The following is a 17,714-nucleotide window of genomic DNA, read 5'->3' on the forward strand; positions in this document are numbered from 1 at the left end:
AATTTGTTCGCCATTTCAAATTTGTGTTCGTGTTCAGGGTTCCGACTTGTTCGCGCCAAAAAATCGGCTCCTCCCATGAACATCCCTGATTTGCCACGCTGTCAGGCCGATAACATCTGCGTGACAGCGTGGCAAATCAGGAATGTTCATGGGTGGAGACGATTTTTTGGCGCGAACAAGTCGCAACCCCGAACAAATTTGCTCAACACTAGTCTTTACGAAGGGGGCATTGGTCAAAATATTCTGTGGGGTGTTTCTTTCGACTCTTCTGCATTACTGCCTTGTGAGAACCTCCCCCTTGGAAAAGACCATAAAAATTAGCACTAAATAAAAAGGCCCATATCTATGGAATTGTACCGTAAATTTAAAAAATACAATTCTATCGAGCAGAGGGAGTAAGATAACAGCAAAAACTGGCCACTTTTGACCTGGTGACAGGTCCTCTTTACACAATTGATTAATAGTTTAGAAGAGCAAATAATACAATTAACATCCTAAAATGAGACTTGATGAACTAGCTCAGCATTCCCTCTGCACATACCTCTCTAATTTCTTTGATCTTGGAACCACCTTTTCCAATCAGAGATCCACACTGACTTGCCGGAACTACAAGTCTTAAAGTGACAGGAGGTTTGCTGGTTGCAGTACTGTTACTCATGGAATTTATGATGTCCTAAAAAGAAAGAAAACATCTAAAACTGTAGAGTACTAAATAATTATCAGAATACATAATTTCTTGATCATGAATATATTGTTGTTAATTTTTTAGAAGATATATAATGTAAAAAAAAAATACTTAATTTCATATATAGCTCAATGTGCTACACTCAATATTACTCTTTTAAGCCTAATCCCCAGACTGACGTTTTCTGAGGGTTCACTTACTTCTGCATATAAAATCGGAGAGTGCAATGTGAGAAAAAAATCGCATTGCACTCACACCAATGTTATTCAATGAGGCAGTGTTCAACTGTGAGTTTCTCCTCACCTAGAATTGGAGTAAGGAAAAAATTGCAGCATGCTGCGTATGGCCACGTAAAATGGCCAAGACTCATCAATGCAAGTCAATGAGTGTGAGAAAAAAAATTGCGCGGCACACAGGGGCCAATATCCGTGCATCTTCCCAGCCCATTAATATCAGCCTGCAGCTGTCTGATTAGCCTTTGCTGGTTATTAAAAATAGGGGGAATAAACGTAATTTTTTGGGGAGTCCCCCCGTTTTAATAACCAGTAAAGGCTAAGCAGACAGATGTGATCTAATATTAATAGCCTGGGAAAATGCATGGATATTGGCCCCTTCCCATACTATTAAAACTAGCCCCAAGCTGTCTTCTTTCCCTTAGCTGGTTATTAAAATTAAGGGGGACCCCACGCTATTTTTTCTTTTATTTATTTATTAGCTAAAAACAAGTGCACAAAACTACACACTCAAAGCACAGATTACATATTAAAAGCTACTAATACTAATGTAAAATTCTTACCTCTTCAAACTTATAAGCAATCATAGCGAAAGCCTTGAAAATAGCATCAGTTGGTCCAGTGATGGTAACAATCCTTTCAGGGCAATTCCCTTCTGAAATGTTAATCCGTGCTCCACTCTAGGTTATAAGAATTTATTTTTAATAATGACATAAAAAATGATGGAATCTAAAAAGTGATTTAGGATCACTGAATAATGAACCTAAACAATGGACTGGATGTTCGTGTCTACAAGCGATTAATAAAGAGAATTATCCAAGGCTTGTAACAATAAGGTGGAGTCAGCTCAATACCACAAATAGAATTAAGATCGTCCTTCTTTCCCTGATGCTCTGTAATCTCTAGCTGGTATCATCGAGTGAACTTATCAAATAGGGAAAAAACTCAATGCGGCATTATGGGAAAGGTTCAAAACTTTGCCTTTATTGTACAACCATCTCAATAAAAATTCAAAAACCAACTAGGGAATGAAAAAACATACCTATAGCATCCCTACGCATTTCAGACTCCTAAGAGTCCTTAATCTACTGATTCTGAGGATTAATCCTCAGATTAAGAACTCTTAGGAGTCCGAAATGCGTAGGTAAGCTATATGTATGTTTTTTAATTCCCTATTCGTTTTTTTTATGAATTTTATTGAGATGGTGTAGCATCGGCGTCTCTGCCCCCTGCCAGGCAGAGACGCCGTCCCACTCACCTCCTCGCTCCCCGCTCTGCGTTCTCCAGCGCTCCTCTTCCTGCTGCCGGTGCGCGCAGCTCCCCGGGCACTGTGCTTAGGGCACGCCATCCTAAGGAGTCCACGGCCAATAGCCGAGGATCCTCCCATATATAAGGCACCTCCTCCAAAATGGAGGTGCCCGAGCAAAAGTTGTTGCACAGTGTTTCTGACCTCTGCTTCAGCCCTCAGGTCCCGCTGCTAGCCTGACTACCAGTCTTGCCCGCCGCCTGTTACCTGACTGTTACCTGCCTGTTACCTGCCGTGCCTGACAGCCCGCTCACCTGGGAGCACTTGCCTGTTTCCTGCCTGTTACCTGCCGTGTCTGCCAGCCCGCTCACCTAGGAGCACTTGCCTGTGACCTGCCTGTTACCTGCTTGTTACCTGCCGTGACTTCCCGGAGGCTCCTGCCGTCACTTGCCGTGACCACCTGGAGACTCCAGCCGTCACTTGCCGTGACCACCTGCCAGCCCACCTAGAGACTTCTGCCGTCACTTGCCGTGTCTACCTGATAGCCTACCTGGAGGCTTCTGCTCGCCAGCCTGCCTGCTGTGCCTACCTGCTATTCCGGTCAGTCCCTGCCATCTGTACCGTGGGAGTCACCTGCTCCCTTACAAGGTCGTCCCCAGAGTAGTACCTGGTCCCTGAGCTCGGTCCCTCCCTGGTCACGGAGTCGTTAGCCGCTGTACGACCAGGGTCAGTCCGAGTTGATACTTAGTTACGCCCCTCTGGGTCCCTCCTTGCACCGCAGCACAGAGGTTCCACCTCCCGGACCCGTAACAGATGATTATTCAATAAAGACAAAGCTTTTATTAGCGGATTAAAGACTCTTAGGCTACTTTCCCACGATGAGTTTTTGGTAAGTTTTTGATGTTGCAGGTTTTCTGCAGCATTTCTGCACCCATTTAGTAAGATAGGTTACTAACATTTTTTCATAAATATGCAACGTCAAAACTCATTGTGGAAACATAGTCTTAGAAATCCAAAACACGTAAGGCTGCAATGTGTGTTTTTTCATTCCCTATTTGGTTGTTATTAATTTTTATTGACATGATTATTCAATAACGACAAAGTTTTTACTTTTTCCCAAGGTACCAGATTGCAGCTTTTTTTCTCTGTCTAAGGCTGCATTCACATATGTCCATTGCAACCGGCTCAATTTTTGAAGCCTGATACAATTCAGCTGGTTTACATGTGATGCAAAAATGCATTAGTTGCTTTTTGACCATTTATTCCCAGACAACAGTACATGAGACACTGTGATCTGGCCTCCAGGCCCGCACCTGTATCGGGCACCAGGTAGGAATGATCCCATTGCAAACAAAGGGATCAATTCCCTCATCAGTTTCCCTCTGCCATTTTTGTTAAATGCTGGATGGAAATGAGGGCGCAGCAGCAGGTATACTTGTCCTGGCCTTATATAAACATCTTTTCTGAATGAGGGGATGTCCCACTGGCAATCAGCTGATCACGGTGGGTTGGCAGCTAAAATATCTCGCAGTAAGACTTGATTGAAAGAGCACATTTCTAGTGCAAACATTTCTCTGTCTAATAGGTGACGTCCGTCTTGGGAAAAACTCACCTCTGTGATGTACATAAATCCTAATAGGTTTCTTATTTTCATCTGAAAAGCTACATATTTACATTTCTCTTATTTCATTCATATCGAAATACTGTACATCCTCCTTCTTAATTGCTAAAACACTCAACAGTTACAGTGCCTACAAGTAGTATTCAACCCCCTGCAGATTTAGCTGGTTTGATAAGATGCAAATAAGTTAGAGCCTTCAAACTGCAAACGAGAGTAGGTTTTATGAACAGAAGCATAAATCTTACAAACCAAAAAGTTATGTTGCTCAGTTGAATTTTATTAAATTTTAAACATAAAAGTGTGGGTCAATTATTATACAACCCCTATGTTTAATATTTTGTGGAATAACCCTTGTTTGCAATTACAGCTAATAATCGTCTTTTATAAGACCTGATCAGGCCGGCACAGGTCTGTGGAGTTATCTTTGCCCACTCCTCCATGCAGATCTTCTCCAAGTTATCTAGGTTCTTTGGGTGTCTCATGTGGACTTTATTCTTGAGCTCCTTCCACAAGTTTTCAATTGGGTTAAGGTCAGGAGACTGACTAGGCCACTCCAACACCTTGACTTTTTCCCTATTGAACCAGGCCTTGGTTTTCTTGGCTGTGTGCTTTGGGTCGTTGTCTTGTTGGAAGATGAAATTACGACCCATCTTAAGATCCTTGATGGAGGAGCGGAGGTTCTTGGCCAAAATCTCCAGGTAGGCCGTGCTATCCATCTTCCCATGGATGCGGACCAGATGGCCAGGCCCCTTGGCAGAGAAACAGCCCCACAGCATGATGCTGCCACCACCATGCTTGACTGTAGGGATGGTATTCTTGGGGTCGTATGCAGTGCCATCCAGTCTCCAAACGTCACGTGTGTGGTTGGCACCAAAGATCTCGATCTTGGTCTCATCAGACCATAGAACCTTGAACCAGTCTGTCTCAGAGTCCTCCAAGTGATCATGAGCAAACTGTAGACGAGCCTTGACATGACGCTTTGAAAGTAAAGGTACCTTACGGGCTCGTCTGGAATGGAGACCATTGCGGTGGATTACGTTACTTATGGTATTGACTGAAACCAATGTCCCCACTGCCATGAGATCTTCCCGGAGCTCCTTCCTTGTTGTCCTTGGGTTAGCCTTGACTCTTCGGACAAGCCTGGCCTCGGCACGGAAGGACACTTTCAAAGGCTGTCCTGGCCGTGGAAGGCTAACAGTAGTTCCATAAGCCTTCCACTTACGGATGATGCTCCCAACAGTGGAGACAGGTAGGCCCAACTCCTTGGAAAGGGTTTTGTACCCCTTGCCAGCCTTGTGACCCTCCACGATCTTGTCTCTGATGGCCTTGGAATGCTCCTTTGTCTTTCCCATGTTGACCATGTCTGAGTGCTGTTCACAAGTTTGGGGAGGGTCTTAAATAGTCAGAAAAGGCTGGCAAAAGAGATCTTTAATCCACACATGTGAAGCTCATTATTCTTGGTTCCTGAACTACTTCTTAATACTTTAGGGGGACCAAACAGAATTCTTGTGGTTTGAGGGGTTGAATAATAAATGACACTCTGAATTAACTTTTTACGTTTTTTAAAAAAAAAAAAAAAATTTGCTGCAGTGCATTTCCCACTTCCAGGCTGATCTACAGTACAAATGTGACAATGCCAAGTTAATTCCGCATGTGTCAACCAGCTAAATCTGCAGGGGGTTGAATACTACTTGTAGGCACTGTACATATTATACAACATCAAATTCCAAAGCTATAAACTAGACTCCTCTGGTGCTGCACATATCTTCTGGAATGCTCTTCCTCTGCAGTTCTGCTTGCTTGATTCTTTCCGTAATCCTACAGACTTTAATGGACAGGACACTGTGCTTAGAGAGGTTGTCCACTACTTTTACATTGATGGCTTACCCGTAGGATAGGTCATCAATATCTGATCGGTGGGGGTCCGACACTTGGCATCTTGTCCGATCAGCTCCTAACATTGGCGGCGGCCACCGTCCGGAAGTACTTACTTGCGGAGCTGGCCGTCTATTTGTAGTGGCTACCGCAGGGTACTACACATCCACCTTCTATTGATTTGAATAGGAGACGGATGTGCAGTACCAAGCCTTGGCCACTACAAGTAGACGGTCAGCTCCGCAAATAAGTACTCCCGGCCACCCTTAACAGCTGATCGGACGGGGTGCAAGGTGTCAGACCCTGGCCAATCAGAATTTGATGGCCTATCCTAAGGGTAGGCCATCAATGTAAAAATGGTGGACAACCTCTCTAATAACATTTATACTAATTTGTTTCATAATAAAGATGAACAGTCCTATCACAGTGTGGCGCCCCTGAGGGTTCGACCGCCACAGGGATGCTGCACTTCTCTAATGGAGTGTAGTGTTCCTCCTCTGAGGTAAGAACAGTGTGATGGTCAGGACCCCACCTCCACATCCAACACCACACTTCTCCCACCAGAGGGAGCTAGAATGCACTAGGTGCTGCCCCTGCTGGAAGTGGGAGACTGGGGAACCAAGAGATAGGGGAACTATTTAGTGGGTGAGGGTGGAGGACTCACATTTTAGTGACACTTAATAATTCATATTTAATACACAGCCATCTTGGTTCATGGTCTTTTGATGTCTTTTGATGTATTTTGATGTCTTTTGATGTCCTTTTGATGGTTCTTTGACTGTTCCTCATCGTGACCTCCCTCCCTGAGCGTGGATCCTGTGAGGAACGGCGACACGGCCCTCGTACCCCGGCCTTTGGGTCGAGGGGCAGGCTGCAGATAATGTATGTCTCAGCCCAGTCAAGGACCATGACCAAGAAGGCCCGGAGCTTAGGAGTGTAGCTCCACCGCAAATGGATCCCAGGGAGGATGCAGACGGAGCGGTATACGCCACCTGTCCTCGCCAACCTGATATATTCAGAGGGATTCCGGCTTCAAGAGGGGTACCGGCCCCCGACACCCGACCTTGCTACTCCACGTCCTGGTCGGGAAAGTCCGGTAGGCCCTGAGGATCCCACCGGGTATCGGAAGGAGCGGAGCTGCCACTCGTACCCTTTTTCTGAGAGAAGTTCAGAGGGAGACCCGGCCTATCTACACACACACAGACAGGAAAGGACCCGGTCTGAAGTCTAGGAACTCTCTGGTGCAGGGTCCTGATTGAACGCTGGACTTACTCGAAGGTTGTCGGACCCCCCGTCTCTGGTGACCGCAGAACTCTGTGAGGAGCAGGGAGACGCCTTCCTAAATGCCATCTCCATCGTGAGTAAAAACCCTGGAAGTTAACCCCTATGGCCTCCGCACTCTTTATTCTGCATTACACCGCGCTACGCAGCACCAGACCTCTTAGACTACTATCCCCCCATCCTGTCCCTCTGCCCTGAGGCCCTGCTCCACCTGTGGGGAGTAGTAACAACGACGGCTGCCATAAAACAATGCCTCGGCGGACTGCAGCAGCGCTGGTGGCCTTCAGCAGGTGCCACAGGTGGCGTAGTCGAGATCCGCCACTCAACCCGGATAAGCCCATACCATCCTTTTTAAAGTGCGACGGCTCTGGGCACGGAGCGGGTCCAGGCCACTGCTGCACCCCATCGACAACAACAGGACCCGGCTCCGAGTCCCCATCTCCCAGGGTATGGCTTTCGAGTGTCACACAACTTGGCGTAGTCGGCAGGATCGTGTGCCCGCAGCAAAGGAAGGATTTACCCATTGCTACCGGGTACTGTGTGCCTTACACCTTAGACTGTCGTTTTCACTCAAAATGGCGCCTGCCCAAGAAGAACAGGCGCCATAATGCTGTGGAAAGATGGCCTTCTAATACCTCCCATCGTGGGCTGGGCTCCCGCATGGCGCCAAAAGTGCGGACCGCCCCTTCCATCAGAGACTGTCCGCGGGGTAATGCCCGTCAAACCGGATGGGCTGAAAGAAGGCGGGCCTGTCAGCATACCGCCCAGGAACCGCCCCAAAAGAGGAGGAAGAAGAAAAACAACAAGGTGCGGCCATTGCGGTTGGAGTTTGGCGACCTTCAGGAGCGGACATGGACGCTGCTGGAGCGCAACAAACGGAGCCTTCCGTACCCAGTCCAGGTCCTTCCCTTGGCAGGGAGCGAAGCGGCACCAGACTCACAGCGGGAGATTTAGCATTTCTCCACTAGGAAGCCCCGGGTCTTGCACGGAGACTGGATGAGGCCCAGAAGGCGGCGTCTGCTGCGTGGCGGGAAGACATGCTGCTGCGCATCCGGACCCGCTGCCAAGGAGCTGAAGCTCAGGGGCAAGCAGTGACTGAGGTCGCGAGTGGCATTGAGGCGGGTGAGTGTACTACCCCTGCCACGGCTGCTGAGCTTACCGTACCCATAGTGGACCTCATGGCCGAATATCTCCTGCCCGGCGCGGTCACCTGGGAGCAGGTCTTTGCCCCGGAACTGCCAGCTTCAGCTATAGGCGGAGACCTGCACTGCCGCCCAACTCCCGAATCGGAAGTGCCTGAGGCTGCTGGGGTGTCCACCGACCCCAACCCGGACTGGTCCACGCTTCAGAGGACCCGCAGCAACCCCTTATGACACCGCTACCCGCATTGACAGTCACCTGGCCGGATGCTGAAGAGTGGGCCTGGGACAACCAGAGGGGGGATCTGATGGGTTTCCCCCGGGAGACCCGGGCTGAAGCGCAGAGGAGGAGCGAGCGGTGACGTGAGCAGATTCTCCAACTCACTCGGGAGCAACGCCAGAGGGAGATCCGCTGCGAGTGCCTCGAGGTGCCGGCCAAGGCTTCAAAGTCCCGGGCCCGACAGGAAGAGGCAACCCGTCCAAGTCCCCGAGTGGAAGGGCAAGTCGTCCGCTTCCACCATGAGGCGGGGTGGGGGTTCATAAGGAGTTCCCATTTTCAGGACGATGTCTTCGTCAGCAGGCGGGACGTCAAGCCGCGTCTGAAAAAGGGACACCCTGGCTGGAACCTCTTCCCGGGTGACGTAGTTACCTACACCCGCCACCATGGGGTGCGGGGGTGGTACGCCCTGGATGTCCACAAGGTGTCTGGGAGCGATGCCCCCTCGCGCTCAGCCTCAGAGGACCGGTCAGCCTCCGTCGGGAGGAACGAGCCTTTTCCCAGGAGGGAACCCGAGAGTTAAGCAGCCCCGGCGGTTGTAACCTGTTCAAAGTTACCATGTTGATGTTTATGTTTTGATTTGTTTTACCCCGGTTTTAAGAGAAATTGGTCCCTGCGGACTTGCAGCAGACAGACTCTTACCCTGTAAATAGTTTGCATCTGTTTTGGTGCTCCTTATTGGTTTTATATAAAACCGCGGATATTTCTACCTCAGACCTCAGAAGAAAAACCTGTCAGGGTGGCTCTCCTGAAGGTCCAACTCGGGATCTTCATGCCCTGCAGCCACCCCAGGGCCCACGTTGGGGGTTTGGGACAGGTCCCTTGCGCTTCTGAACTAATTCTTCGTCCTTGCACTTTAACCCGTCTGTCTGTGCATAAATGTCTTTGGATAATGCTAGCACTTTTAGAATTTTATACTTTTATACCTTTGTACTTTTATATTATGCAATCTGTTTGTAACGTTTAAGAAGAAGTGCCTCCCATAAAGGGAAGATGGTTTACTGTTATATGAAAAGAAAACTTTCCTAGGTGTTACTCTTTTGCAGCCCGCGGACGTGCTGTGTTTCACCAGGGGAGAATGTGGCGCCCCTGAGAGTTCGACCGCCACAGGGATGCTGCACTTCTCTAATGGAGTGTACTGTTCCTCCTCTGAGGTAAGAACAGTGTGATGGTCAGGACCCCACCTCCACATCCAACACCACACTTCTCCCACCAGAGGGAGCTAGAATGCACTAGGTGCTGCCCCTGCTGGAAGTGGGAGACTGGGGAACCAAGAGATAGGGGAACCATTTAGTGGGTGAGGGTGGAGGACTCACATTTTAGTGACACTTAATAATTCATATTTAATACACAGCCATCTTGGTTCATGGTCTTTTGATGTCTTTTGATGTCTTTTGATGTCCTTTTGATGGTTCTTTGACTGTTCCTTATCGTGACCTCCCTCCCTGAGCGTGGATCCTGTGTGGACCTGCAGAGGACGGGGACACGGCCCTCGTACCACGGCCTTTGGATCGAGGGGCAGGCTGCAGATAATGTATGTCTCAGCCCGGTCAAGGACCATGACCAAGAAGGCCCAGAGCTTAGGAGTGTAGCTCCACTGCAAATGGATTCCAGGGAGGATGCAGACGGAGCGGTATACGCCACCTGTCCTCGCCAACCTGATATATTCAGAGGGATTCCGGCTTCAAGAGGGGTACCGGACCCCGACACCTGACCTTGCTACTCCACGTCCTGGTCAGGAAAGTTCGGTAGGCCCTGAGGATCCCACTGGGTATCGGAAGGAGTGGAGCTGCCACCCGTACCCTTTTTCTGAGTGAAGTTCAGAGGGAGACCCGGCCTATCTACACACACACAAACAGGAAAGGACCCGGTCTGAAGTCTAGGAACACTCTGGTGCGGGGTCCTGATTGAACGCTGGACTTACTCGGAGGTTGTCGGACCCCCCAGTCTCTGGTGACCGCAGAACTCCGTGAGGAGCAGGGCTGGTGGCCTTCACCAGGTGCCACAGGTGGCATAGTCGAGATCAGCCACTCAACCCGGATAAGCCCATAACATCCTTTTTAAAGTGCGACGGCCCTGAGCACGGAGCGGGTCCGGGCCACGGCTGCACCCCATCGACAACAACAGGACCCGGCTCCGAGTCCCCATCTCCCAGGGTAGGGCTTTCGAGCGTCACACAACTGCTTCTTGCTGCTCTAAGAAATGGCAACATGAAATCGGTGAAGGTGACAGAATTAAAGGTGAATCGAAAAATGTTTCTTTTCCCAAATTTTTTTCTACAGATTTTGATCAATTACAATTTGGCAAAGTACAGTACCTGCATGTCAATTTCATAAAAGAGAAAATAGAAGATTAGACCCTGAAAAAGCTCTCACTTGAAGTAGATCCAAATACTGGGATTGTTGTACACTTTGCTCTCTCATCCATTGGAGCATTTCGATGTAAGACACAACAGATGTCCTCACATTTTTTCACTGGCTCCAGGCAGATTTTAATATGTAAATTACTGCAGATATATGCATTTTCTTTTTGCATTCATTTGCATTAAAGATTTATTTCATTATCCACCACTGTAAGACTCAAAATAAAATATAGAAAAAAATATGAATAGAGAATTTTGTGCTCAATGTAGGCAAAACCCAAAAAACATGTCAGATCTATATCCAGCCAGGCAAAATTATTTTGATAGCACTACTTTACTGATCCGCCAACCAGTCTGCGTGAGAATCTCCCAGGGTTTCCTGCAGGTCTCTTTTTTCTGTACTTTCTTCTTAACCATAAATGTAACTGCTTCAGCCAATGACTGACTGTCACAGGTCAACGCTGCAGCCAGACACTAGCTGCAGACGTGCAGTCACCTATGTAGAGCAAGAAGTGGAGACTAGCGGGGGACCCTGGAAACATCAGAACCAGTACAGCTAGGGATTGGGGGAACCGAGATTTTCTGATACTACTTACCTCTTCCCTCATTTTTTTTACAGTTTCGCCTTTCTAAAGAAAACAAAAAAAGATTGATATTACCAATTTTTATAAAGTTTCACTCTTACACATGGTTGATCAATCTTAGAGGCAAAGTATTTGCTTTTCATCAAGGACTGTTAAATCATATACGTTTTGTATTATGTAGGGTAAAACCAAGTCCGAAAATTTGAATCCTCATTAAATTCAGTCTTTTACTTTACAGAATTGTTTTTCTTCAGTGTAGATCTGTAGCTTTTTACTATTATTTTTTACATTAGTGTAATATGGAATATATCAATAGATACGACTGTGCTATAATAGGATGGAATTTTTTTAAACTAAATTGTCAATTTCACCACCTGAACTAAAATCCCAAGAAGTAGCTCATTGAAGCAGACCCTTAAAGTAAAGGTTTAAGGTTTGGAGACACACTTAAGCTGGCCTGACACATTAGATTAATGCCACCCAAACCAGCTGATTATGGTGGGACCGGTCATCTAATGTGTATGAGGGCCTCCTAACCTCCAACAGATGGGAGATGTCAAGGGAGAGAAGGATTAGGCAGTTGGATTTCAACATGTCCAATCCTTTTATTCTCAGTGAAGTTAAAGTCAAGGGCTTACTTTCCTTTCAGAGGAAAATGCTGTTCATTTCTGGATATTTTGCAGCATCCTTCTTGTTCTTAACAAGTAAGTGTTTATTTCCATTCATTTGCAGTGGTCATTTCAAGGGCTGACATTCCACTGGTGCAACCTGTGTAGCTGCACAGGGGCCCAAGATATAAGGGGGCCACTATCACCTCCAAAGCAGCAAACATCTTATTTTGCAGACACATTATTGGACTGCAAAGGGCCCATATACTGTTCTTGCACAGGAGCTTCTTCTGTCTGTGTCCACCTCTGCATCATTTAGTATACTGCACTTATCTAATGATCCGAATGAGAGTGTTTATATGGACTTTTTCACTTATTTTTCAACCTTGTAATTACCCTACATTTTCTGTGCATTTTTTAATACAAACATAGATACATAAAGAAATATTTCTAAATGCATTTTTTTCAATACACAGATACATAAATAAATGTTATTTGAAATGTTACATGAAATGGTTCTTACCTTGCCAATTATGCTTCCAACTTCCTGTATCAAATAAAAATTAATATTAGTTCATTTTAAAGATAAGTATTGTAAATATCTTGAATTAATTATGCCTATATCATATGTAATTACAACTAAGTCATGGCATATATAATAGGACTGCTAATAACCAGGGGTACATGGACTCATAACTTTCCTTGCTAGATGGCAATAAGCCAGCAAATTAGTTAATTAGTGCCTTAGTTGCACAAATGCCATAGATTATCCCATTCAAATAAGCAAAATTTATTAAAATGGTTAAAATGGGGGACTTTTTTTTTCAGATAACCAAATATCTGTAATGATGTATGCAATCTGTAGAATGGCTTTCTGGTGGCGGCTGCGATACTTAGACTTTTACTGTTGGACAATTATAAGAGATGATCTGATGCAGGAGTACAAGAGACAAGCAGAAAAGAGTTGTCACTGAATAAGGACCAAATTTTGTAGTGCAATTTCTGTAGCTGTTTATAATTCGCAATAGTGTTTAAACATGTTTTAGTGATTTGAATTGTTGTTAAGTTTCCGCTAAATAAATATCAGAAAATTGGCGTAACAAAATATTCTGCATCTTCATATTTGCAAAACTAATAATGTTTCAAAGTACTGAAACATTTATGCATTAATTACAATACAGACCAAAAGTTTGGACACACCTTCTCATTTAAAGATTTTTCTGTATTTTCATGACTATGAAAATTGTACATTCACACTGAAGGCATCAAAACTATCAATTAACACATGTGGAATTATATACTTAACAAAAAAGTGTGAAACAACTGAAAATATGTCTTATATTCTAGGTTCTTCAAAGTAGCCACCTTTTGCTTTGATGACTGCTTTGCACACTCTTGGCATTCTCTTGATGAGTTTCAAGAGGTAGTCACAAGAAATGGTCTTCCAACAATCTTGAAGGAGTTCCCAGAGATGCTTAGCACTTGTTGGCCCTTTTGCCTTCACTCTGAAGTCCAGCTCACCCCAAACCATCTCGATTGGGTTCAGGTCTGGTGACTGTGGAGGCCAGGTCATCTGGCGTAGCACCCCATCACTCTCCTTCTTGGTCAAATAGCCCTTACATAGCTTGGAGGTGTGTTTGGGGTCATTGTCTTGTTGAAAAATAAAAGATGGTCCAACTAAACGCAAACCGGATGGAATAGCATGCCGCTGCAAGATGCTGTGGTAGCCATGCTGGTTCAGTATGCCTTCAATTTTGAATAAATTCCCAACAGTGTCACCAGAAAAGCACCCCCACACCATCACACCTCCTCCTCCTTGCTTCACGGTGGGAGCCAGGCATGTAGAGTCCATCCGTTCACCTTTTCTGCGTCGCACAAAGACACGGTGGTTGGAACCAAAGATCTCAAATTTGAACTCATCAGACAAAGCACAGATTTCCACTGGTCTAATGTCCATTCCTTGTGTTATTTAGCACAAACAAGTCTCTTCTGCTTGTTGCCTGTCCTTAGCAGTGGTTTCCTAGCAGCTATTTTACCATGAAGGCCTGCTGCACAAAGTCTTCTCTTAACAGTTGTTGAAGAGATGTGTCTACTGCTAGAACTCTGTGTGGCATTGACCTGGTCTCTAATCTGAGCTGCTGCTAACTTGTGATTTCTGAGGCTGGTGACTCGGATAAACTTATCCTCAGAAGCAGAGGTGAATCTTGGTCTTCCTTTCCTGGGGCGGTTCTCATGTGAGCCAGTTTCTTTGTAGCGCTTCATGGTTTTTGCAACTGCACTTGGGGACACTTTCAAAGTTTTCCCAATTTTTTGGACTGACTGACCTTCATTTCTTAAAGTAATGATGCCCACTAGTTTTTCTTTACTTAGCTGCTTTTTTCTTGCCATAATACAAATTCTAACAGTCTATTCAGTAGGACTATAAGCTGTGTATCCACCAGACTTCTGCATAACACAACTGATGGTCCCAACCCCATTTATAAGGCAAGAAATAGCACTTAGGAAGTGAAAACCATTTCCGGTGACTAGACTCTTGAAGCTCATCAAGAGAATGCCAAGAGTGTGCAAAGCAGTCATCAAAGCAAAAGGTGGCTACTTTGAAGAACCTAGAATATAAGACATATTTTCAGTTGTTTCACACTTTTTTGTTAAGTATATAATTCCACATGTGTTAATTGATAGTTTTGATGCCTTCAGTGTGAATGTACAATTTTCATAGTCATGAAAATACAGAAAAATCTTTAAATGAGAAGGTGTGTCCAAACTTTTGGTCTGTACTGTATATGTAGCAGTAAAAGGAAAACTCTTTGATACCAGAGAAATAAGAGCAAACTAAAAATGTTCATTGTCAGATTTTAATTCATCAGGTCAAAATCATTCAGAAACGGCTCATTTCTTAACTGAACCTGACAACTTTTGAAAATATATAGAACAGAGTAATCAGTATGTATTATATGTTTTGGAGCTCGCAGAACTATGTCAATTTGGTATTTTAACTCCCTGGGTTATAGTAGGCTGATAATTGTGATAACCACAATAAAACATTAAGGTCTCAATTTATCAAACCAATTTCACCAGAATTTCTGGAAAAAGTCGTAAAATCTTAGCGCTACTCGGAGTCGTGCAAAAATTTTGCAACAGTTGACATTTTCTCCCAGATTCGCTAAAATGGGAGGAGCTGGGGCGGACTGGGGAAAGGTAGAAGTGTGACTGCCACAACTGTGTCATTTCCTATGGCAGAAATCTTACTCCAGTCACTGACTGGAGTAAGATTTGTGGTGAGGTGCAAGCGAGAGCATGACATTCGTCGGACACTCCAGATTCATGAACATTCATGCACCACTTCATTAATCAGGAGCATCTGACTCCACCAGACCCCCTCATCAAGACCAGTGGAGAAAATTGGAGGTCTTGATGAAACGGCGCCTTAGTACCTATAGTGTAGTTGTCAGAAATGCAACAGAGAGCAGTATGAGGGATAAACATGATGCAGTAAAATTCACTTGAAGGATTGTCCTTAGCAGATGTTTTAACCACTTACTTTTCCGTGCATTAAAAGACGAATTGTCAAGGTGACATTTAAACCTCCTTCTGAGACTTTAGACTCCATTATGTATGTGAGGAATTGCAGTTCTTTGGGTCACCTGCATCGGAAAAAGTACAAATGAATAATATACAGCGAAACAAAGCTAAAATTAAGACTAAGATATCTGTATAGTATGGTATACGACTTGTTCACTATACAAAACTATTGGTTTCGCCAATAGTTCACAAAATGTGCACATTGCTTTCCATTAAAGAAGCACTCCTCCCATCAAAGTTTTTATCCTCTTAATATATTGCAATCATCATATTATATGGCACAGTGTACTTACAATTGCTCATTTTATTATTATTCATTATACATTGCTTTTATTCTGCAGCACTTTACAGACATTAATCATCATTGGCGCTCACAATGTAGTTTCCCTATCAGTATGTCTTTGGAGTGTGGGAGGAAACCGGAGAACCCGGAGGAAACCCATGCAAACACGGGGAGAACATACAAACTCCTTGCAGATGTTGTCCTTGGTGGGATTTGTACCCAGGACCCCAGTGCTGCAATGCAACTGTGCTAACCACTGAGCCACTGTACTGCCCTTCATTGGGATCAGTCATCAATACCAGACACCCCGCCGACCAGACATTCCATGAACCTGTGGCAGCCGGATATGCTTATTGGTGGAGCAGAAAAGAACAGATCTGTCACCTACTGTACTTGTTGGCCGCAATGGGGTTTTACAGACCCACCCCTATTCATTTGAATAGGTGCGGATGTGCAGTACCAGCATCGAAAACAGCTGTTTGTCAGGTGTACTGGGTGTCGCATATCCACTGATCTGCAATTGATGCCCTAAAGACAGCTCATCAATGCTAAAGCACCAGACAACCAATTTAAGGGATTTAGTAACTCTAATGTTCCACTGAGTCTGCTCTTTAGCCTGAATAATACTGGAGAAGTCTTTTGTGGTTTGGCTCTCACACCCTGTTTGTGTATTATTCGAGGAAATTTTGTAAATCAGTTTTCGGCTTCTCCTAGAACTACAGTAAGAAGTATGATTAGCAAAAATAGCAAAATTAAAGGAAGAAAAACCCACAGCAATACAATACAAATGAATACAATTTAGGACTTCTGACATTAATTTGGCAAATAAGACAAAACTTAAAGGGCTTTTCCCACAAACAAAAGTTGATTTTAATCAATAGATTTTGGAATAATAATAAGTTCCACAATTGGATGTGTTTAAATAAAATGTTCTTGTGCTGAGATAATCTTATAAATGTGTCCCTGCTGTGTACTGTGTAATGGCTGTGTCTGACTGTACAGGAACATAGTCTATCATACCACATCTCCTGGGCAGGGGAGAAGCAAAAGAGTATACAGACAGGACAGCACGGGATCACAGCTGATTCTTTTTGTGAGGTAAAGCATTTCCCTGACTGTTTTTAAACAATGTTTTACTTCAAAGAAAGAATCAGCTGTGATCCCGTGCTGTAATGTCTGTATACTCTTTTGCTTCCCCCCTGCCCAGGAGATGTGGCACGGTCAGACACAACCATTACACAGTACACAGCAGGGGCACATTTATAAGATTATCTCAGCACAGGGACATTTTATATAAACACATCCAATTGTGGAAGTTATTACTATTCCAAGATCTATTGATTAAAAAGAACTTTTGTTCATGGGAAAACCCTTTTAACTTACCTAGCATTTAACTCAGCTGCTAAAATCTACAGAACTATTAGCATTCAAAAGCTGAATTTGTGGTTGTTCTCTGTCTTTTCTCTGGTTAGCGTCTGTCATTTGTCATTACTACAGCATGAAAATGACCAAGCGTAAGCGAAGGCATTTTTAGGGTTGCCACTCTGCTTCCATGTACAGCACAGCACAGGGACTTTTTAGACAAGACGACTGTAGCAAATCTACTGCTTCAATTAACAGACTGCAGAAATACGTTTGGGACATCTTCACAAATACAGTAACAGATTTGTTACAGAAATTTATGTGATTTTTTTTTTTTTTTACAAATCTTAATCAGTTTACTAAAACTCTACCGAAATGAAGCTTTATAGAATGGATTTTGAGAACTTGATGATAGTTTTCCTCCAAAGAAGCCGATTGAGAAAAATTCTACAAAGTAACAAAGTATATTCAGTGTTTATAAATATGTTTCAAAGCGATACTTCTTTTTCCAGAACAGGTTTATAAACCCCTGTTTGCTGACCTAATTCACACTGCTTCTAAAGAATCAAGCAATGT

At 44.6% G+C, this 17,714-nt stretch overlaps 1 protein-coding gene across 8 annotated transcripts in view; it reads right to left on the bottom strand.

The window, feature by feature from the left end:
• Window positions 1-15,521, bottom strand: part of PCBP3 (poly(rC) binding protein 3) — a 53,451-nt gene extending 37,930 nt beyond the window's left edge. For all 8 annotated transcript variants that reach the window (XM_073645644.1, XM_073645643.1, XM_073645641.1 and 5 more), the window contains exons 1-5: window positions 15,453-15,521; window positions 12,435-12,458; window positions 11,316-11,348; window positions 1,482-1,598; window positions 542-673 (exon numbers count right to left, since the gene is read on the bottom strand). In XM_073645644.1, coding sequence (XP_073501745.1) covers window positions 542-673; window positions 1,482-1,598; window positions 11,316-11,348; window positions 12,435-12,458; window positions 15,453-15,521 — 375 coding nt within the window. The remainder of the gene's footprint in view (window positions 1-541; window positions 674-1,481; window positions 1,599-11,315; window positions 11,349-12,434; window positions 12,459-15,452) is intronic.
• Window positions 15,522-17,714: the final 2,193 nt, after the last annotated feature.

The sequence above is a fragment of the Phyllobates terribilis genome, unplaced genomic scaffold, assembly GCF_046119375.1.
Source record: "Phyllobates terribilis strain yellow unplaced genomic scaffold, ASM4611937v1 Scaffold_9__5_contigs__length_417890890, whole genome shotgun sequence".
Taxonomy (NCBI): Eukaryota; Metazoa; Chordata; class Amphibia; order Anura; family Dendrobatidae; genus Phyllobates; species Phyllobates terribilis.